General features: G+C 44.4%; 2 protein-coding genes across 2 annotated transcripts in view; one reads left to right on the forward strand and one right to left on the reverse strand.

Moving 5' to 3' along the window:
- Window positions 1-12959, reverse strand: part of T265_03421 (hypothetical protein) — a gene marked incomplete at both ends in the record, with an annotated part of 17409 nt that extends 4450 nt beyond the window's left edge. The window contains one exon of the mRNA XM_009167905.1: window positions 11799-12959. Coding sequence (XP_009166169.1) covers window positions 11799-12615 — 817 coding nt within the window. The remainder of the gene's footprint in view (window positions 1-11798) is intronic.
- Window positions 12960-17008: 4049 nt separating this feature from the next.
- T265_03422 (hypothetical protein) lies at window positions 17009-22434 on the forward strand (the record flags this gene model as incomplete). Its single annotated transcript, XM_009167906.1, has 4 exons — window positions 17009-17245; window positions 18449-18539; window positions 20197-20291; window positions 22234-22434. 4 exons carry the CDS (start codon window positions 17009-17011, stop codon window positions 22432-22434), a joined length of 624 nt encoding a protein of 207 aa, XP_009166170.1.
- Window positions 22435-24145: the final 1711 nt, after the last annotated feature.

The raw sequence follows: 24145 nt of genomic DNA on the forward strand, positions 1-24145 counted from the left end.
TTCACCCACTCTTTTTCTCTTCTTTTCACTCTAGGGTTTTAAATACAATTAGATAAACCTTATGGTTGTACGGCAGTAAAGCATCAGCGTCAACACTGAGGTTACTACCCTTAGGTTCTGATGGTCAATCTAAGTTGTTGAAACGAGCAGATACCATTGCCATAAACATTCCGTCGAAAATTCGAAGATAACTTGATAAAGTCGGTGCAACTCGGAGATGATTTATGGTGCGCACACGTCTAGGACTTGTGGGTGAGAGAGAGAGCTAGGTTCTATATTTATTCGCACTCATTCTAAACTAAAATAACAGCAGTCACAAAGATAGCAAAATTGTAAAATTGACACCTACTAATCGCGACTGACTGCTACAGATACCTCGTAGTAAGAAGTAGTAAGCCCCAGATAGGGAGTTTTTTTCGTGAAAGAAGCGACCAGTGTGAACAGTCTAGGGAACCTTTCGTCCCAGGCCGACGATGGACTAGTCTGTGGAGTCTGAATGAATCGTTCAGCTGTAACACCCTTCCGGTGCCTAGCTGCCATGCCACCGGAGGGAAGCATGAGGGCTGAGATACTGCCAGGTTGCCCAAGCCTAGACAGAGGAAGTCGGGAGGCAGAGGTCGGGTTCGAAATACGAACCTTCCGGTCGGTAAATTCGCGCCCTAACCACTTGAACCATCTCGCCCCTGTGAAGTCTACAGGTCAACATGCAATATCCGTGCACGTGCACCAAGCGTTGGAAGTATCACCAACCCTAATGCTTGGAACACTAGCACCCTTTGTCAGAACTTCTGCTGGGACAGCAATGACTGATCTATCCCCTACATTGTATAAAACCCAGTCACTTAGATCAGATAGAGCTACACCCGGGTAACAGCATGAAGGCAACCTAGACAGTTGTGAGGATTTGGTCATGTCATGGTATAATAGTGAACGTATTCCTGATCTCTGTACTAATTTTCATCTGTGATACTCGGGCCTTTTCAAGGATGGTCATTGTTAACAATGATCAAGACGATCAAATTCACGGAGTCCACGGAAGACCACAAGGATATCAGTAAAGAGTTTGGAAGAGAATGATTGAACATAAGAAACGGGGCAATGATTGTTCGAAACTAGGAGGATGAATGCAGTGCCAGCGGCATTTTTCTCTCGACGACCATCTGATGTAGTAGGCATAAGCAAATCTGTTAATCCGTCTACTAATTGGTTCCAAACTTAGTCTCAGGGTTGTAGAAAGGAACATTTCGAATCTTCAGTTTTCCACATAGCAGGATAATCACGGTCTGACCAGGAGGGACATTGTAGCTAGTCGCGGTGAAATCGACCAGACAGAATGGCTCAATTCCAGCCATTGTCTGGAGCTGATTTTTGCTGACATCTCATTATCAATTAAAACAAACTCCTAATGTCTCAATATGGTCGGAAGTATGTGCTTCGGGAACCCCACTGATGTGGTCCGAAACGTCCGGTCTCCTATTAAATGTCTTCTTGTGGCGGCATTTCCATCAGTGGAAGGGTGATAATGGGTGTTTCATGCCGTACATGGGTTTCAAAACGACAATGAACCGCACGTGAAAACAGATTGGAAGGGTGATATCAACTCTAGTTCAACGACCAAAACCATAGTCCTTTTGGACAGTTCTGCACATGCTTCCGCCTTGTAGGTTGAATTTTACTCTCGAACGAAAACCGACTGATGCCATAATAAATTCCCATGAAACTTTCTCCGATTGTCCCAGTGGATGCCGTGACCAGAAAGCCAGCTGGAAAACGCGGTGGTCGAGAAACCGTTTATGTCGGATGTTGGAATGTAGGGACTCTCTTGAATGCTGAGATTGGGGGGGGGGACAAATCGTTACCATATATGCCATTCAGGATTACGAGGTCGACATACATTGTCTGTCAAAAGTCCAAATACCTGGACACGGTGCTTGCTGAGTACGAATCCCTGGGCACAGACAATTCACTTCGGTTCCATCCGGATGACCGACATGGCAGTTCTGGTCACCTTAATACATGCTTTGCATTTTATATTTGTGTTACCGTACTTCGGATGGATCATTTCGAGAACTGTGCTGGAAAGATGTGAATAGTCCACCAATCAGCCGTATACACGTCAATAACTGGTTCCGAGCGGGTCTCGCAAAGCGCTGCAAGCAGCTTTTGACATGGCATGCTTATAGTTACCGGTGGCTGGAATGTTCGAATCGAAAGGCGCGATACCTCAACCTAGGATGATCCCAGTCCTCGATGCGCAAATGGTGGCATGCTTGTTAAATAATTGGTTGTGCATTTCCGGCATCCTAAGAAGCACACCAGTTATGTGGGTTCTTGAAGGGTAACTAACTAGCTCACTAGACTATCTACGTCTCCGAAGTATCTAGAACGACTGAATACATGAAGGAATTCCGTTCTTTCAGAGAAACAGAAACATGAAACCTAGAGTCCCCACTACAAACGGCCAGGAAGGTTTTGCCAAAGGTCTACGGATCAGCACCCAGAAAACTAAGGTTTTTTCTCCATCAGGAATGAACTCTGGGTGGGTCGGGCTGCGGATAAAGTCACGACTGGCTTGGACAGTGTCCACGGAGCGGTTTTACAGTCGACGCGTCTATTGTCGCACTGAAATTAATCTGAAAATCAAGGTCCAAATTTCTGGGGTTGCCATCTAACCTATTTTATTGGCTGATTGTGTCTCAGACACCCACAAGATGGTGATTTCCGTATTCGAGGAATGCTCTGAGAGTGAAGTCTCAAAACCGTATATCAACGAAGCATTGAAACCATACCACTTTCCGCTATTGTACCGCTTCTCAGTCCAAGCTTCCAGTCAGTGACTGATCAAGTGCACAGCTTTTCGAATCAGACACAAATAAGCCTCGTTCCAATCCATTGTACGTGTAGACTGGGGAAGTTTAAGATCACGCGTGATCTTCCCAACTTATCAGACGTCGCTGATCTTAACCGGGTGGTGCGCATTCCTTTACCAGGCCTTCCTTCACTAACCAATAGCCATCTACGGGTTAAATTTATCGCTTTTAGCTAGTTATTTGGGTTTTTAGCGTGCGCATATGGTTTGAGGACGGTGCCACTCGTACACAGTTGAGTCAGCTACGAACTTGTAACTAAGACTATGCAGGCCCCTCAAAGTCAGACGGCAACCCATGTACTAACACCGTACCCAGCTAGGTACCGTCTAGACCAATCTCCGTAACTGGAATTGGTAAGTACATCCAACAGTAAACAGCTGACCAACAAAGGTCATCCTGGGCCAACAATACACCTCGAGATACCACATGTTGGAACGCTTCGTCTTGAAACTACATTACTCAGGATAGTAAAGGTTTCCCTCGGCTTTTTGTCCTTGGTTTCGATACTATTAGAAACGTAAAAACTATGGGCGAACTTTTAACGCCAATTTGCGGAAACATGGTAGTTCAGACGGCGACTCACAAGTGGTACAAAGTTCAGATGCACTTTTCACGCGTCGGTGAGTAAGTCGAACTTAACTGCTTATTTGTCACTAAACGAGTGTCTTCGAGCAATCGATATCGCGGAATCTCCCTTAAAAGGTGCTCGCCACCGTCAACTTCCAAATATCTTCTGAGAACAGTTGCATCCAGAGGTGTAGAAGCCAAGACAAGGAAACCATCCTCATCTGCAGTGCGATGTGACTTTCTGGCAGACGACCAAGTTTATTTCGCGAAAACGAGGAGACTACCGCTTCTGCCTATCAAGAATATGATTCCAAATCCATCCGCCTAACATTGTGCACAAGATTAATTACGTGTGGGAGAATATATGTAGAACAGAAAAGCGTCAGCTGTTCGGCTCAAGCTTGTTTATCAAGTCATCTAATAAAACTACTACATTAGTCCATTACAAACCATGATTCGGACGTGCACAGTTTAAAAAAATGGATGGACGTGATATATATATTTTTGGAACTGGTAGACGAAGCCCATCAACTAATGTATTTCGCACCGAGTTCGATTTTTCACTAATTCAGCATCTAATCAGTGGTGTTTAGCTGAGTTCGCAGTTCGCTTAGCCCCGCTGATTTGACAATGAGCGACAAAACCTGGCACTCAAATATCGTGTCTTGTGATTTTGTTCATGGACGAATGGCTTTTTTGTCTTTCGGTGGCTTCGTTGGTATGCTTGAAAGAGTCAAAGAACAATATGAGTTTGAGCTGGACGTTCTGCACCATATCTTCAATAAAAATGACATTTTTACTGGATGGATGGTTTCCCGCATGGTGGGCAGCGTCATGCGTGGTAGCATACCATTTCACACCACATTCCAGGCTTTTCTTTAACGTTCTCTATTCGAAAATGGAATTCAGGATGAATAGCACGAATACGCAACTTTACATATATGCATGCACACACACACACACAATGGCTGCGGGTGAGACACGCACTAAAGGCGAAAAAATTGGTGTAAACCTATTTGTTTAACATAGCGCTGCCTCGAAATGCAGTGTCCCAGCGCGAATCCTTGCGGTGATGAACTATTCCATTAACGTGCGTACGAAGGGTAATGCAGTTGTAAGTTTGGGTCTTCCAAACAAAGTGTACCCCAGGGTTTTTCCTTTCTGTCAGGCAATCCTCCTTCGAAATTGACCGCTTGCGAGGAATAGGGAAAGTGTGGCACGCGGATTTTTCAAGCGCATATCAGTGACCTCCACGTGTTGGTATCACATATTCTTAGTGCACCGATAGAAGTGGAGAACCTTAGTGTATAGTTCACAGGTTAAGTGGAAAAGTCAGCGGTATAGCTGTGCTACATTTGGCCCACTCGGCCAAATTGCATCAAATTGCACGAAGTTAGCAATATACACTGTGTATAGTTCACAGGTTAAGTGGAAAAGTCAGCGGTATAGCTGTGCTACATTTGGCCCACTCGGCCAAATTGCACCAAATTGCACGAAGTTAGCGAATATACACTCATTTGCTAACTATTTTGTTTTTGCGAGAGACTCACCTGGAACCCAGCTGAATCTCTCGTTTGTGGTGTTTCCAGGCAACTGAATGTGCTGCATCAGGCCGCCCCATGTTTCAGTTGCTACAATATTCAAGATATCGCGATACATGTATATTCGTAATGCACTACTCATAAGGTTGCTGAAAACTATTCGACAGCCCACTTCTTAAGGTTCATCCGGTAGGCGTAACCGCCGAGCTTGCAACAGCTTCATGTTCTACTGAGACACCAAATTGTACGCAAGTGATGAATTACAGCCAGTTGTTAAAGAGATAGGCAAACGAATCGCAACTGAATGTGCCAAGACCAGGTTTCAGATAGCAGGATAGTCGAGATATCGCAATAAAATTTTCTTAAAAGAAGACATCAGTAAATAATGTTCGGAAAAGTACAAACCAACGAAAAACTTTGTTTACATCTAACATCAATGATGTCACAGCTTCATTTACCAGTCTTGCACTATCCTGATTAGTAGACGTCTATCTTACACAACTCCGCTTTCAACGACGTTACTTTGGGCTACATTCACTACTTGGATGTCATTATCAAAAAAGGGAGACACCGTTGAACACTTCGCCAGCCATCTTAAGGGAAGACAAAGTCACCGGGCAAAAACCGAATATTTTTAATCTGTCGCGGAAAAATTATGTTTAATGATTGTACGCACCTACCGAGAACTCAAGGATCCTAACTGTTTCGACTGTACCTGGCCTCAACGATAAAAGGCTAAGGAACCGACCTGGGAGTCACTACCTACCTCCTAACGTTTTCAGTTTTTACTGGAAAACAAAAAGAGTGGGCCTTATCGTGGTGCGACGGTTTCTGTACCTCCGTGACCCATTGAGTTATACTGGGTGGTGTCTGTGCGACACCCAGAGTTTTACATACCAGGTTGATCAATGGTTATAGATCCGACCAACAGTCTTCTGGCCTTCCAGGTTGAGGCTGAAACATATGTAGAACATATCGTTCTATAAAAATGGTAATGCACTTGCATTTCCGGCCAGAAACCGCTGTTTGGCGGTAAGGCTTTTGAATCAAAGGCTTTGATCGAGGATCCTAATTGTCTTCCCGTCTAGGTCTGGCCGTCCTGGCAGTATCCCAGCCCATGTACAACTACGATACTCTCATGCTACATCAGCCGTCGCGTGGTGTCACCAGCCAGGACGCTTTAGTTTCTGCATACAACAGCGGGCAAGCTAAAATATCTTTACGATGATGCCCCCTTCTTACACCTCCACGTATTGTCTCTTCTACCGTAACCCACCCAAATTCGAATACTTTCTCCGCAGATCCCGGCACTAGGAGTGACCAGTTTCTTCGCCGTGCATCACGCTCAGTTTCGGCTTGTGCGTTCGACTTCAGTAGCAATCCTAAACAATTCCAAGTCTGTTTTCAAAATCCAAAAGCCGGTCAAATTAGCTGCCTTTAATGTTAGCACACTGAAGCAAGCAGGATAACAAGCGGACATCGCTCGTACGCTGGACCCAGAAGAAACTTATCAGACCCGGGTCCTCAAACATCTGCCGGATCGACCTATGTCGAATATTAACGGCCAGTGGGAACATATCAACAGTGCTACTCAGAACAGAAATTCCCGTTTGCGATACCTTATCCAAACACAGGATTTCTGATCGGACCGTGGCTGTGTTGGAGGCCCGGCGGCAAATTCCTTCTAGCCACAACTCAACCTGACGCACCACTGGACACCAGGTAAAACTGAGTGTCAATACCGACCGAGAAGCTTGGTGGACTCAAAAGTCCGAAGAAATGGAAGAAGCGAAAAACGCTGGAAACCTCTGCAGGTTGTTGCACTTGGTTCGTTCGACTGGAACTCGGAAGCGTCTTGACAACGAAACTATCAGAGACCAGAATGCCACCCTGGTATCCAGCAGAAGGAGGTTTGGACCGTTAGAGACTGCACTTTGAACAACACTTCAGTTGTCCACCTACCACTACCAATCTGCACTGCCGGCCTTCAACAGAAGGGTATACTGTGAACGTGGAACCTTCTCTCTGACTCAGAAATGTCCAGCTTTATATCGCTACGTAAAGGTCATCGTGATCCGGGTTCTGACGACTTCTACTTGTCCTGTTCAACAACGGTGGTGAAATCCTTAACCATGGCCTGTCCAGCCTATTTGTGTCTATCTTGGAACCGGGTGCCCATTTTCAGGAACGTTACTGGCGGTGAGTTTGGTGAATAGAGAGGTATCAGTTTAATTCCCGTTGCAACAAGGCTTCTAGTGTCACTGATTCTTCGCCGCCTTACGGCGGCACGCGAATCCTCGATTGTTTAGCATCAAGCGGGATTTCGACCAGGTAGAGGCTATGTCGATCACATTTGCACACTGTCAGTTGTTAGAGCAACGCCATATGAACAGAAGACCCACAATGTTGGTCTCTTGACTTCAAAGGTGCGTTCCATTCATTTTGATTGTCCAACATAAGTTTGTGACCAGAGTGTATGATGAGCTCTATAAAGATTTACATACAAAGTGATATCCAACAAGGATATCCACTCTCTCCGCTCTTGTTCAAATTCGTCGTCGATGAGACTATGGAGCGAACACTGGAAGATCTTTGAAATCCCGGTGTTCACACTATTTCTGGTGGAAACCTTGCCAATCTGCGGTACGTAGGCGACAGGGTCTTCATTTTTGAAGACTAAGGCGAAACACAAGCCCTGTTGAGTAAACCGACCATTATCATACCATCTTTCGGCATGCATGTAGCACCTTCAAAGTGCAAAGCCATGCTTCAAAACATGAGGTCGCTGAGCACATCCTTCACAATCAAAGGGATGTGGAGAATTTCGCATACCTCGGTAATCGTATTGGATCTGACGGATGTGTCTGATGAAGTCAGTGAACGAATCTCAAAGACCCAAACCACGTTTGCAAATTGGCGTCACTTGTGACATCAAAATGGCCTATCACTGGGTGTCAAGGGTCACGTATGCCAGACTGTGTGGTTGCGAGACAAAGCCTCTGTGGACGGATAACGTGAGATGTCTTCAGGCTTTTGACCACCGATGAGCGTTGCTGGTGCTGGATGGCACCAACGAATTCGTGCTTAGAAAACAGGTATTTGGTCGTGCAGCAGGTATTTCAAACGCACAAATATCCAGCACAATCAGCTACGGTGGCTGGGCCATGTTACGCGCATGCCGAAACACGCATCTACCGAGAAGAATGTTGTTCTCTATGCCTCTTCCAGAATGGCCCAAACCGCAAAGTGGACAACGTGAAAGAGATTGCGAAGAGTGAAGGGTGGAAGAGAGCCAGAGGCGGTCAAACAATGACTTGGCAGCGAAGTATGAAAGCCATTACCAGCAAACTCAGCTGCGCTGGTCACTGCCATCTTCCTGGATGGGGACCCCGAGACGGGCCGCATCAATGGCTAGAGACATTGTCAGATATGGTCCAGTCGCGCCCTCAATGGCGCTCGTGCATCCAAGCTATTGCCTTCAATGCATAGCTCCTTTTCCAACCCCCCACTTGACATCCCACTGTACCTATCCCACCAAATCATCGTTGAACGAAACTGCGGCAGCTACAACCATTGTACGACGAGTATGCGGTTAATACAGCTGACAATGATGATGATTGCGAAGAGTTAATGTGTTGCTGGTGGGGTCTAACTTCCAGGATGCGTTCGCCGTGACCCCTCCTGCGCTTGGTTGGAGACATTGTAAGAAATAGCAGCTGATCGCTGTCCGTGGTGTCTGTGACGTCAGCTTCATTCCAGACTATCTGACTGAGCACTTGGAGTGTAGGCATCTCAGAATGCTGACCTTTCCTCACTCATTCTTTTCCTTTAACTCTTAGGCTTTCGGTATAATTACATGAAATTTGTGGTTCTACGGCAGCGAAGCACCAATGTCAACACTGATGTTGCTGTCTCTGATGGTGATGAGGAGGGAACCAGAAAACTTCATCCCGCGGAAAAAATGCACCTATAAAACGGAGCTGGCACAAGTCATTTCTACTCTGTGACGCTTTTGGAAAAATTGTGGCTGAATATAGGTGCTGTCAGATGAATGCCAAACGAACGCAGAATTTCCAAAAGCGTAGAGAATGAAATTTTCCCCATTCTTAGCTTTTCCTCAAGTCATGTTCCTTCAGCTCTGATACAGACGTCGGTGGCTTGGCTCTGGGTGTCTTACAGTCACATATTTACCCCCCCCCTCCCTAAAAGTTGGAGTTGGCCATACAAGCTATTACGACTAGGGTTGCCGAAATAGTTTCAAACATCATTGTACGGAGCGATAGAACACAACTCCTAGTTTGCTAATTACTAATGCGCCATTGGCCTCAAATTTCCACATTATGGAGGTAACTGAGCACATATCAACGTAGCGCAAATAAGACAGCCGGTTTTCCAATACATCCTCGAGTGTTTCAACCAACGTACTTGAACACGAGTCGTCAACTTTATTAGGCCTGTTTATCTGCATTTCAAACAGAAATCGACCATATATACTGGAAGAAACTAGCGGAAAACTGAAGTAGTTTTTTTAACTACATCAACTGGTGGACAGATTAGGAGACCCATCTACCTAACTTTCAAAGTAGTCGTTTTGAACTTCAATAGAGGCGAGTATGACTGAACCAGTGTCAAAAGACATGTTATCCTGAGGGGCTTTGTTTAGGTTTGAAATCATCCCAGATTGTCCAAATAAGACGGTATAAGATACTCGGATCGGTTATTTCAGCCCAGTGGTTCTTCAACTTTCAGGACACAGATCGCTAAACAACCTCGCGGACTATTATGGTACCTTCAAAAATGACCTCAGCATGATCGAAGCAGCTTCCGTGTGTTTTACAAGCATTCCTCCCTATCTCATCTCTGGATAAAGCCGATTACCAGTAAAGTTCACAGAAACGCTGACCAAACAATTTCATCGAATATCTATGACCAGGTCACTTAGTCCGCAAACATTTTACAGAATGATTATCTGAGAATCGCTGGGACCATGAAATTTGTGGTTCTACGGCAGCGAAGCACCAATGTCAACACTGATGTTGCTGTCTCTGATGGTGATGAGGAGGGAACCAGAAAACTTCATCCCGCGGAAAAAATGCACCTATAAAACGGAGCTGGCACAAGTCATTTCTACTCTGTGACGCTTTTGGAAAAATTGTGGCTGAATATAGGTGCTGTCAGATGAATGCCAAACGAACGCAGAATTTCCAAAAGCGTAGAGAATGAAATTTTCCCCATTCTTAGCTTTTCCTCAAGTCATGTTCCTTCAGCTCTGATACAGACGTCGGTGGCTTGGCTCTGGGTGTCTTACAGTCACATATTTACCCCCCCCCTCCCTAAAAGTCGGAGTTGGCCATACAAGCTATTACGACTAGGGTTGCCGAAATAGTTTCAAACATCATTGTACGGAGCGATAGAACACAACTCCTAGTTTGCTAATTACTAATGCGCCATTGGCCTCAAATTTCCACATTATGGAGGTAACTGAGCACATATCAACGTAGCGCAAATAAGGCAGCCGGTTTCCCAATATATCCTCGAGTGTTTCAACCAACGTACTTGAACACGAGTCGTCAACTTTATTAGGCCTGTTTATCTGCATTTCAAACAGAAATCGACCATATATACTGGAAGAAACTAGCGGAAAACTGAAGTAGTTTTTTTAACTACATCAACTGGTGGACAGATTAGGAGACCCATCTACCTAACTTTCAAAGTAGTCGTTTTGAACTTCAATAGAGGCGAGTATGACTGAACCAGTGTCAAAAGACATGTTATCCTGAGGGGCTTTGTTTAGGTTTGAAATCATCCCAGATTGTCCAAATAAGACGGTATAAGATACTCGGATCGGTTATTTCAGCCCAGTGGTTCTTCAACTTTCAGGACACAGATCGCTAAACAACCTCGCGGACTATTATGGTACCTTCAAAAATGACCTCAGCATGATCGAAGCAGCTTCCGTGTGTTTTACAAGCATTCCTCCCTATCTCATCTCTGGATAAAGCCGATTACCAGTAAAGTTCACAGAAACGCTGACCAAACAATTTCATCGAATATCTATGACCAGGTCACTTAGTCCGCAAACATTTTACAGAATGATTATCTGAGAATCGCTGGGACAGAGGTTCACGTTGAGAGGCACAAGCTACGAATCGGCCACTGTGGGACCAGCTAACAGGAAACATGATGTACGGACCGACTTACATGACCTGAATTGTGCATCAGGCTGCTATCCCAGAGGCGCACAGAAGACTGTAGAGAGAACCAGAGCATGCTAGTATAAAGGAACCAGAACATGCCGGAAACAATAGTTAATGGCGGCCGCATCGACAACTAGACATCACTGATTTTTGGGATTTTCACCAAATGGGACTCCACCCGACGCATCGAAATAAAGCCTGGGGGGGGGGGGTCTCAAAAACGCAGCGTCTCAAAAACGCAGCGGGAAAAGTACCCACTGGAATTAGTTTTTTCATGGTGCCACGATAATAATCTTTGAATACAAGCCACTCTTGGAGAGCATCCACAACGGCAACCTTTTCAAAGATGAACAATTATGTGAGATGCCTCCTTGAAGAGGGTGAATGTGTCTGCTCGTTCCCCCAGGGGAAGCCTGTGCAAAGCAATCTACTTTGGTATCAACAGTAAATAACCAAGAGAAATGGACACTCATGTGCAGTGAGCAGGCGCACCCAGAATTGCTAGCATCCGTCATCGTGCTAATTAGATATAACCAATACAACGTTATAACTCCATTTACTGATCGAAAGTAATACACTTGAATTTTCTTTAAAATTCACCCAAAAAGTCTTCTGAAACTTACTCAAAAATGCCGACAGCTGAGGCATCAGGCTCTCGTGCAACTCCAAGATGCCACGTGTTTCCCATGGGTGCCGCCGTTTGCCGCCCGGTGCTGTGGAACTGTCCATAGTCTGTTCACCAGTTGAATTGGCCAAAGGAGCAGATATTATCCATCGTCTGGATGGATCGACTTGAGCCACCTGCTCTGATTCTTCAGGGTTACTGGCCGTCCGTTTGGCGGTTGGATCTCGCGCGGTTACCTCGAGAATACACCCGGTTGCTTCACATACAATACGTATCGGTGTAAGATGAGATAGTTGAAACACCTTCGGTTGAAGTCGCCGAGGGCTTTTCTTTGCAGGGGAATTTTCTTCAGACGTTACGTCTCCCGTTGCCGGTGAATTGGCATCACCCGAAGCTCGAGCAGGACTGTTAGCTTGGGGATCATTTGCAGACGTAGGTGAGGCGCATGCTAGCTCGCTGTCTTCTGAACTGTCCACGCGACCTGGTACCTCAAGGGACACACAAGTCAGGAGGTGCTTTAATAATGTATCACAGATTGAGACGGGAAGTCCGATTGACTGGTTAGCTCGTACAAAGTCACGAACTGTTACCCATGGTTGAGGTATAGATTTACCGGCCGCAGCATTAGTATTACCATTCACTGCTGGTCCTTCCCTGACCTCCAGGATATAGGCTTCATAACGTGGATCAGAACGACGGTTTCGTACAAACTGTCGTAATAGTGGTCGGTTTGCCTCATTCACAGGCATCCTGGGTGGAATGGGGCGACGACCAGGATTACGGCTGGTACGTACAGCTGAAGGACGTACAAACATTATCCGGTCGTTCAACTGATGAAAAAAATAGTGCCGCTCAAGATATACAAACTTTTATCAAGGATGCTGACAGAATAGCCGAAGAAAACCTAAAATGTGAAATGAGACAATGTGATTACTTTGGCTTACCAATGGTGTATCAGTGAAGTGCGTTCACCAATCACAAAACAAGGCACGGAATCGAATGACGCAAAACCGCACAAACAAACTGCCTGCTGTAGTTGTAGTTGTGACAGACAATCCCCAGGGAGCGAAATCACAGCAACGTAATTTGAACGATTGATCGTGCGAAGTTTAAACTGTCTGAGCGCCACTGTCCATGCGATCGATAGCGAAGCGCTTCGCTATTGACTCACTGGCAAGCCACAGGCGCAGCAGGCTAGACGCGCTCGCTGTCGCATGCGCTTCTCGTGCAGTTTACAGGCAAACGGTATACAGACACACCTAGCCATAACCCACAGGATAGACACAGAATGAACGACAGCTGTGGTGCCAATGGCATGTGCCGTGGAGCGTATAAGTGCATTTTCAGTACACTGACCCATCCACCATGTGCACGTTTGCCTCAGGTTTTAGCTCGCAAACTCCCGGCCAAGACAGTGACCAACGAATATATGTGACCAGCCAATGGAATCAACAGCGTTGCGTACCAGGATCAGATCGCAACAGCATCCACGATTGACGAAGGAACTGGTCGATTCGGTATAGGTTCGCACAAACATCATGCTAGAGTAGAACCATAAGTGAAAAACAGTAACAATTTCTCTACGAGCGGTAAGGTGAACAGTATATGTACCAAAGTAGACGTGAATGTGAGTTCTCGTTGTAGAAGTCCTCAGTTTGGTTGACAGGCAATGTTGGACAGCAACTAATTACGTTGGGCAAAACAGAGCACAGTGTGCTAGTTTTGTGTACTATTGGCCTACGGTTTTCTTTCAGAGATATCATGGTTAAAGCGTCGATTGCGCATCAGTTGTTCCTCGCAGTAACCATGAAGTAAGACACTAGCAGCTCAGTGGAAGGTGATCAGGTTACGACTTGTCTGGTAGTTCAGTTAAGTGGATACTGCGGTTTCAGTTGAGATAGTTGAAATTATATCTGAAAAATGGAGGCAACTAAAAGGATCCAGCCATAGTAAAACATGCTCCCCAGGTAGCAAATGTTTTCTCTAACGAGACTCATATTCTTTCTGTCATAAGTTCTGATGGGCAGCTGTAGAGAGGAAAACAATCCGATGGAAGGCTGGATGGTGTCCGCGTGACCCCAGCCCGTGTTTTACCGGAGGTATTGCAAGAAATGGAGGCGGCTAATCGACGTGAGTAGCGTCCGTGCTGTCTGGTCGGGCGCTCAGTAATCGCACAATGGAATTGAATTTTCAAAAGCTACCACGTATCCCTGATGGACTAAAAGGGACAGGCAATTGAGTTCAGAATATGAGTCCACTGAGCCTCACTGAACATCTGGGGACCCAGCAATGCTAGGACAGTATTCCACCAGACTTTCCGCCAGAGGTATGATTACTTCAGGGGACAATGAAATTTGGTGAACTGCGGAAATGTGAAGGTAGATTAGAATGATTTTGGGTATGAGCACATACGCAACAAAATACAGCATTTCGGCTCAAAACCTTTTATTCCAGTTGCAAAGGTTTTTGAACTTAGAGCATTGTGCGGCCAATGGGCCCCGTCTGGTCGAGTGTTTGGAGATTTAAGCACCTCTGAATGTTAGCGACGCGTCAGCACTAGGTCCCTTCCTCATCCACTCCTTCCCGTTCTTTCCAATTTAAGGTTTTTGGTACAATCAAATAAACTGTACAGCAGTGAAGCATCGGTGTCAACGCAGATGTTGCTGTCTTTGATACTGATAACGACACCGTGACATCCTCTAATACAACCCCCGTGCTTTGTACGATAGGCAAGCAACACTTTTGTGGATTCTGTTGGATTCTGGCTGGATGAATCGGAATGGCTTGAGGGAACAAAAAAGTCCCCGGTGATGTGAATTTTCCTCCTAAAAGGTGATGCCGTCCGTGCTGAAGCATTGTACAACAGTTTCAGCACGTCTGTTAAAAGCCTCGAAACGATCGTTGGGAAACTTGGGCTGCTACATACCGGATAATTTCGTGCCCCTAACAACATTCATTTTTCTCCAACTGGCAGCTATGTTTTTACAGAATCACCGGACTCAGGAGACGGGATGCCCCACGTCCGGTTGTGTGTGGATCTGTCAGGGTCATATTGGTCCCTGTAGACTGCACGCAGACTTTCTAAAACCTTTACCACAATACCATACTCGTTTGCATTGAAGATCGACATCGATTATATAAAGACATCAATAAGGTGAGAGATACGAGGATTACCAAAGGACGATTGCATACTCTTGGACCCTCGTTAGTATCCACTCAGTGGAAAGTCCCAAAAGTGGACTAATGAGGAAAAGGCTAGCAAAATAAGTCATGGCTATTGTATTGTATTGTATTGTATTGTATTGTATTGTATTGTATTGTATTGTATTGTATTGTATTGTATTGTATTGTATTGTATTGTATTGTATTGTATTGTATTGTATTGTATTGTATTGTATTGTATTGTATTGTATTGTATTGTATTGTATTGTATTGTATTGTATTGTATTGTATTGTATTGTATTGTATTGTATTGTATTGTATTGTATTGTATTGTATTGTATTGTATTGTATTGTATTGTATTGTATTGTATTGTATTGTATTGTATTGTATTGTATTGTATTGTATTGTATTGTATTGTATTGTATTGTATTGTATTGTATTGTATTGTATTGTATTGTATTGTATTGTATTGTATTGTATTGTATTGTATTGTATTGTATTGTATTGTATTGTATTGTATTGTATTGTATTGTATTGTATTGTATTGTATTGTATTGTATTGTATTGTATTGTATTGTATTGTATTGTATTGTATTGTATTGTATTGTATTGTATTGTATTGTATTGTATTGTATTGTATTGTATTGTATTGTATTGTATTGTATTGTATTGTATTGTATTGTATTGTATTGTATTGTATTGTATTGTATTGTATTGTATTGTATTGTATTGTATTGTATTGTATTGTATTGTATTGTATTGTATTGTATTGTATTGTATTGTATTGTATTGTATTGTATTGTATTGTATTGTATTGTATTGTATTGTATTGTATTGTATTGTATTGTATTGTATTGTATTGTATTGTATTGTATTGTATTGTATTGTATTGTATTGTATTGTATTGTATTGTATTGTATTGTATTGTATTGTATTGTATTGTATTGTATTGTATTGTATTGTATTGTATTGTATTGTATTGTATTGTATTGTATTGTATTGTATTGTATTGTATTGTATTGTATTGTATTGTATTGTATTGAATTGTATTGTATTGCATTGCATTGTATTGTATTGTACTATGTTGTATTGCGTAAAATGAAAAAAGACACATCCATCACTATCCTGTGAGGCACCGAGGACTGTTACAAGTGATTCGCATTTCTTTTCAGTCCCTATGCTCCATCCATTTCCTTGTATACCAACAGGTGATCTTAAAACATTCAGTTGCTTTTTCCGCATACCTGAACGGTTTTTTCCGTTCTTACAAGGCTCGACGATCGGTCAAACCATGTGTGTGAACCGCATCATATTCTCCGTGCACATATGTGCCCACCAAGCTTCTCCGGCCATTGCATTATGACTCCCTCCCCCAAAGTATGTACGAAGAATAACAACAGGTGCTCCACAGGGCAAACATCCCAGGTGTTTAAACAGCGTGACAGAATATCAGCCATCTGAGGGATATGATATTTGTCAATGATCTCTACACTTCCTACGATCGTGATCTTCTATGTGCTGTGGGTACTTGATCGCTTATTTCCGCTTCTGTTTCCATCTGTCAGACTTTCTACGATAGCCGGTTTATTTTCGTCTCCTCTTCTGAAGTATATTCGGAAGACGAGAGACTGACAAAATCCAACACTTTGATGAAATCTACACAAAGAAGCAGCTAAGCATAGAAGAATATACTGAGCTGTGGACCGCTATGAAGAAGTTTCCGAGTGCCCATCACAAACCAGGGGTCCTGACAAGTCCGGTCGTGAAGCCCCAATTCACCTGCAACATTTGGTACCTATCAAGAGTGTAACCAATTTATCAGTATAGCTGGCGGCCCGGCATTCCGTCCTGGCTGCGCACACCACCGGCCGAAAGCTACCGGTCTTTCGTTTGGCAAGCTTGGTTTCAGCGGGCTTCGCTATCCGTTCGAACTGGATACTGTTTGATCCAGACAGGTGGTCTGTCTGCGTCACATCCTCAAAGTGAGCAGAAATGCCTGACTTACCTTACTAGGGTTGCACCAACGTCATACCATACCCCATGAAATGAAGGTTTTGGATCCCCTTTACGGCACCGCACACATCCCATCCAGGGAAGAGAACAGAGACAGTGGCTCTTCATGCGCACGCGCAATGGCAAAGTTTGTTCGTTGGCAGTCGTCCTCATCGTCCTCATCGGCGGCAGCAGCAGCAGCAATAACAGCACTGGCTGTAACACCGGATGAGGACACTGGTGCTTCGCTGCCGCACAGCTATGTTTCACGTTGGTGCGTGGAAAAACGGGTGAGTTGACTGAATATGCGATTTTGATCAGCCACCGAATGTGCTAGCGGTGTGGTATCGACTCCGATGCGGTTTTTGCGATCGACTGGATAGCAGGCCCGATCTTGTCAGAAATGTCAGAATGACAAAAGGTCTTTAGGGATGCTTTAGAAACACGAATATTGTCATCAACCCCAATTCCTCCTCACCCCCTACGTCCCCAGTTATCACCATCAGCCGATCCAATGGGCGTACTTCTTGGAGTATTGGTATAAAAACCGTGCTCAAGCGGTTCGTCTAAGAAACAAATAAATTGGAATGCAGTTAGAGTGAAATTCGGTGATTTGGATGCTACAATGTAATGGAGGGATGAAACGATGTTTTGAGTGATGACCTCATGTACTAGTCTGATAAAATCTCATCAACAGCTGATATTTTTTGGTCCGCCCCAGTAGACTTTTGGGAAGTGGAAGACCAATTCAAGGTCATTATTTTCTTTCTTCACTTTTAATTGGTGTGTCGACGAACTGGGCCAGAGAGCTCAAAGAACACAAGCGAACTCCCTAAAAAGTAATGTTCTCTTCTAGGAATCTAAAGGTTTCAAAATGGATTCTCCGTAACGGTGTTCAGCGCAATATCCATCAGATTGATGTCATTGTGGGAGTGAAGGTGACTCTGTTTAACTGAGCATAGCTACGTGCAAAGTGCCACTTAGTTGTTACCCATGCTCATCTCATGCATAATACAGGCCCTTGTTCTCTCCGAAGCGAACATCGATGAGTTCAGCTTATCGTGCAAGCCGACCAAGACACACCACATGAGGCCTCCTCAATCCTGCGAAGGCTTCCACTGGCGTATTCCGATGCAACAGGTAGGAACGAAAACGGATGCTAGTCAGCTGTGTACACGATTGAGCAAATGAATTTCATGTCACAGGTCAGCGGTGAGTAGTGGGGAAAAGGCCGAGACTGTACGTGATCTTAGCCACTGGATAATCGTGGTGAACTTTAAAAGGCCATTGCTTTCAAGCACAAGGCTATCTCGAAGAAGCGAGATGCATGTGAGGAAGCTGCATGCTTACTCTCTCTCTCTCTCTCTCTCTCACACACACACACACACACACTATTTATCCCCGCTTTTTTCCGGAATTCCTTGAATTTCTCAATCTAAACTATTTCTCATTTTCCTCCCATTTAAGGCGAATTTTTCGTGTATGACTTACAGGTGATTAGTCAGAGGGCTTCAGCCAAACAAATGCTGTGTGGCATGGACCAGAAGATGAAAACCCCAGATGCAGATGACCTAGCAATGGAATGTAGGTAGCTCGGGTGTGCTGTTTGGTCGTTGGTCTGTTCGCCGAGCTTGGCAGTTGCATTGCAAACGTTTCATCACCAATTGAGGTGACATCGTCAGTGCAGGGTTGAGTGAATTGACGGTTGGTGATGAAATGCTTGCGATCCAACTGCCAAGCTAGGCGTACAGACGAACAATCAAGCGGATGACCTTCTTGGTTGATGAATACAACCGTTATCCTTTCATACATTGATAGATCCGAAGTAGCTGAAAATAGGCCGTTGTGTGCATTCTTCGACTCAGCTAGCTGCACACGATGTTAAACCAATAGCCCGAGTACGAAACATCTTCTACAAGTTACAAAGGGTCTTTTTCCTGGCTTGTGATCGATCAGTCATACGAAATGAATAGAACCATTGTGCCGAATGAAAAAAAAAGTTTTTATCATCGCTCTAGACTGTGTGCTTGCTTCTTGATTTCGCACAATATGCCGGAGTATGGGTTGGGCATGTTTAAAGATGCGATCTGGAGCAAAAATACGACTAACTCTATCGTCCCTTGTGTGAATACTTTTTAAAGGTGGACCCGTTGGATATCTGTCTTTACAAGCTAGGGTTATAAGCCCGATATGTTTGTGCAAACACTTTCCGTAACGGTAAAATATGGGATCTGAAGGACAGATTCTTTACATTGGCTTACAATTGAAGGCTGAAGGAGGTTTCCGCTCCGTCAGTGGCACAATTATTCAGGCTTATCCGTACCAAAACGTGGGAATGGCGGATCCCAGCTTCGATCTGGAACGAACTCCTCAACGGTGCCTGTCCACCACGGTGGCGTGATTCGGAACACGGACTGCTGGTTTGATAGGCGATCTCGCTACCACCGTTCCATCAGTGTACGATGGATGCGCCTGATTTATCATGTCCGAACAGACAAAAGTGTTCAAGCTTGAGATGTATGATTGGTCGGCACGACGGCTTCAGCAGTACTATAGTAACCGTCTTGGTTTTGCCGGTTCTTCTTTCATGACGGGCAGATTCTATTATCTGTTGATAGTTTTGGGGATTTGTGGGGTTGATATACTACTATCGCATCTATATTATATAGTAACACCAACATCACGATAGCAAATAGCACAACACGGGGTGGTACGGCTTGATACTGTATCAGCCGCCCGGCGAAGCGGTTCCCTTCTTGATGGGAGTTTCCGAATAGCGGGAAAAGAGAAATCATTCATTTTTTTGACCGTTGGATAGTCAATGAGTCAATTAGTAGCCATTTGTCATGAGACGAGAGATGACCCAAGTGGTTAAAGCACAAATTTACTGATCGGAAAGTCAGTGGTTCGAACCCGACCTCTGCCTCTCGACTTCTTCTGTCTAGGCTTGGGCGACCCGGCAGTATCCAAGCCCCCATGCTTCCTTCTGCTTCCGAAATGGCTATCCATGCACAACAGCCAACATCATTATTGCTGCTGTGCATACTGAGTTCTAGGAGCGTCATTGTACGAACACTGTTTCGATGTAAATCTGAAACTCCAGGCCCACACAGGGTGTGCGTGTAATGGTACTTTTCCATAGCAGTGCGTTTACCTACCAGTTTGAATAACAGGTAGAAGCATGGTTCTGTCGAATTTCAAAGCAGAACCGTCGTAGTTCCGAATATCACATGCTCTCTAGGTCATTCTCGAGGATCGCGTTGTGAAAAAACCACAACTACAGTTGGTGACGAAAGTAGAGAATCCGCAGCATTTTTGACAATAATCCTCTTTCAGGTGAGTAAAATTTAATTATTTCCGGTCCCAGTGGAAATCAAACAAACCTTTTGATTGCGTGGTATAAAACACAGGAAATCCATCAACGAATGTGACAAATTCGTACGAACCACACGTGGTGTTGTCTCGTCCACAGTGATTTTGACATTTCATTCCAGATCTTTCGAACCCAAATGACCTGCCTACACTCTTGCTGAATGGTTTGATGACATTTCTGCTAGTCCTGTTTGTTCCTGAATCAGAACAGCCACCAAACCCGTCTTGACGTCACACCCTGTACACCCACAACAGCCACCAAACCCGTCTTGACGTCACAAGAGTGTTCAACCCTGTACACCCATTGTACAAGTGTATTCCATGGAGTCCCCGTTGAATAGACATTGAAGCTACCGGACAATTGGTCAATCAGACCATGGAACTTCCGGTGCGCATGTGACCTATTTCGAGTGCACAGACCCTGAGTTGCTTGATGAATAGCAACTGCCTTACTCTGTCAATCTGGGCGTGCTAAATGAGCGAAATAGCGTTGTTAAACGTTCGACATTCACCCAGATGTTGAACTACTCGAAATAGCCACTCAAGGATTTGTTTTCTCCCTTGACGATATTGTGGTGCGCAGATCCATTACTTTAAAAGGAGTTAACTTTGATTGTGGCATGGTGATATATCAGTTTTGAAAGCAATCCAAGGTATGCCAGGCAGTTCCAGGAAGTCGCAGACTACGGTCAAACGATGTCATGTTTGGTCCGAAATGTTCGGCTACCTTGCTTTAATTCAGTATGAATGAGAGACCTGCCTCACACGACACGCTTGCACGTTTAAAGACAATGAATAGATGAGTACAATCGATAAGGGGGGTGAACTATGGGTAGAAGTTCCCGATTTTGTCATTCAAAGCTGATGTTCTCACTAAAATCAGACAAGCATTATCGGGAGTAATGAAATACGATTTTTATGACGTCAGCTAAGAATAGTATACGATTTGCACGTGGTGGAGATGACAGTGCTTAGACTAAGTTAAGTTCACGAAGGCCGCTGGTGACAGTTATTACGACTGCAGCCGTTTCATCAACTTTCAGGTTGTCAAAACGTAATTGCCCTATATTTTGTAGTCCACTAGCCGATAAACGGCTATGCGCTGTAGATCAAAGATCGAAAGAACAGTAGAACAGTTAAATTGGATCTTGGATAGAACAGGTGGGTTTATTTACACAAAAATTTGACGGACAATCTTTGCGCAACATACGAAAGGTTCACCGTCTAACAAAACTAACGGTAAGGATGTTACATGCCTTACAAATCACTGTCAGGTGAACGATTTGGCACAGTCTGGCGAGAAGAAAAACAGAATTGTTACCGCCTCGTCTAACGTGTTTCAACTGTTTGTCTTGTCTCTTTATGCATGCCTGTTGTGTGTGCGTGTGTGTCAATAACACATGAAGATTAGTTGAAGGACGACAAAAGCGGGTGATATAAAAAATCACTGAGACCAAGAATCAAACAAATCGAGTATCCATTGGATCGGAACAACACTTGTTGATGCCTTAAATGTCTTGGACCTGGATTCTACCTGATCCTCACTAAAATTCACCCCAGGAAAATTCTTCCCCGTTAACTACTTTCATGGAAAAGTAGCCATTTCCTTTAGCGATGAAAGGAAAAGACGATTCATCACAATGTAACGTGAATCAATGCAGCAGAGGCCAACCGTTCACTTACCGGTTCCGAATGTATCCGATCGGGAGAGAGACCTAGGGATTGAAATCACAGCCGAATTTAGGCTTTCATTCAGGGTCGGCTGGCGTCTAGATAGGTAAATGCAGCATCGACTAAGACGAATGCTTTTGGTTTTCATGTCTCCCACACACACATAAGTTTTATGCTAATCCTCATCTTATGTTGCGTACAGGCGTGGAGCCCCATGCTTGAGCCCATCTTTAAGGGCTTCCTCACAAGGAGTGAGGAGAAGGCTGACCTCACTGAGGGTTCCGAAATACAGAGAAACTACAGTCACAAGGAGCTTTACCCCTCTGATGTTGCGAGAATCGCCCGGTTCTGGGAACGAATCGGTGAGATTGAAAAACTGGATGCTCTGACATGCTCTTCGGCAATTGAGGCAAGCGGCTTCGAGCGACAGTCCTAGTCCATACGGTGAAGTGGCGAACATTCCGTTCGGGATATGCCATTTCTGGATCAATTCTGATGACCCTGACTGACTTCTGGGGAACAGCTCTCCACCTCTATTGCACCATTAAGTAGTATTGCTCCAGGTTCGTTCCCTCCCGAATGGCTGTTAACATCTGTCCACTTGTTTTTCAGTTTCACCCTTTTCATGGCCCAAACTGTATATCGTATATTGTTATCTTATCAGATTTTCACCAATGTCGTAATTCTTGGTCTGGACTGCTGTGCCTTCTCTTTGCAGCGGCAAACCTGTGGAGATCCACGTGTTGTGCAGTAAGGGAGGTTTTGTGACCGGCAACTGTAGTGAACAACACTGAAGCAAACGGCTGATTATACTGTTGTCGCAGTCCCATGGGATCACTGGGCTGCGAGAAAATAGACACTTATTCGACATTTGCCCGGACAATGGACACAAGATAGATCTTGGCGTAGTCGGTTGAGTTTTTCAAGCTCACAGACCACACTTTCAAGTCCAGTGACCGCACCTGCTACAGCTTCGTTCATCCAGGATAAGGAGAATAGGGAGAGGGTCACACAGGAACGGTTAAAGTCACCAAATATCTCATTGTTGATATAGTAGTATAAAATATAAGATGAGTGACCGTCCGGACCTTCGCAGCAAAGAGGAGTGGCCTGGATCTAAATCACAAACCGAAAGAAATCTATTTAATTCCTCCCAATCGCGTCATCCATTTGTCCTCGTGCTTACTAGTCCGTATAGAAGAGAAACTTGTAAACTTGCAAACGAAATTCGCCCGAACAGGAATTATCGGGCTCCGAAACCCATTCGAAATGACCATTCTCTGCTCTCTGACCCATCAACTGTAGAATTCAGTTGCCTACAGTAACTAACACCTTCTAACCGACAATGAAAGCTCATCATCACCATCATCATCATCATCATCATCATCATCATCATCATCATCTGCAGCTGTCACAATTTCGTCCGCCAATGATTTGGGGAGGTGGGGTAGGAGACTTCACATTGGAGGCCGAAGCTGATAAATTGGCGCGTAAATACGGCACTGTTAGTGGACTATTAAGTCGGGGCATTGGGAAGGGAGGTATTCATTGAAGGCAATCTCTTGAATGCACGAGCGCCATTGAGGGCGCAACTGGGTAATATCTGACAATGCCTCTAACTGTTGAATACAGATTTAGTCTGCTAGTCGAAACAGCTTTCGCCTATTTATTCTGCATTTCCTACTTTAAATTTCCAGCAGACCTGCAATTTATTCACTTGATCTGACAAATATGCTTTGTAACAAACGAAGTGTTGCCCATCAATGAACCCACCAATCGTTCAAGAAACGTTCCTTAAAAGATGAAGAGAATTGCATTCCGGCGGACGTTTGTTATAGCCTCATAAAGCACGAAGGAGATTCCCAGATAAACAGGTCCATCCATATTCCTATATATCACTCAACCCACTCTGCAGCTGCAAACTTGCATCCGAAAAACAATAGCTATTTCTAGAAGGGCGAAACCGGTCGTGGGCTGTCGACAGATTTTCAGCAACCTTATGAGTAGTACATTACAAAGATATACATGTGTCGCGATATTTCAAATACCGTAGCGACTGAAACATGAGGCGGCCTGGTGCAGCACATTCAGTTGCCTGAGAACATCATAAACGAGAGATTCAGCTGGGTTCCAGGTGAGTCTCTCGA

Source organism: Opisthorchis viverrini (assembly GCF_000715545.1).
Source record: "Opisthorchis viverrini unplaced genomic scaffold opera_v5_49, whole genome shotgun sequence".
Lineage (NCBI taxonomy): Eukaryota > Metazoa > Platyhelminthes > Trematoda > Opisthorchiida > Opisthorchiidae > Opisthorchis > Opisthorchis viverrini.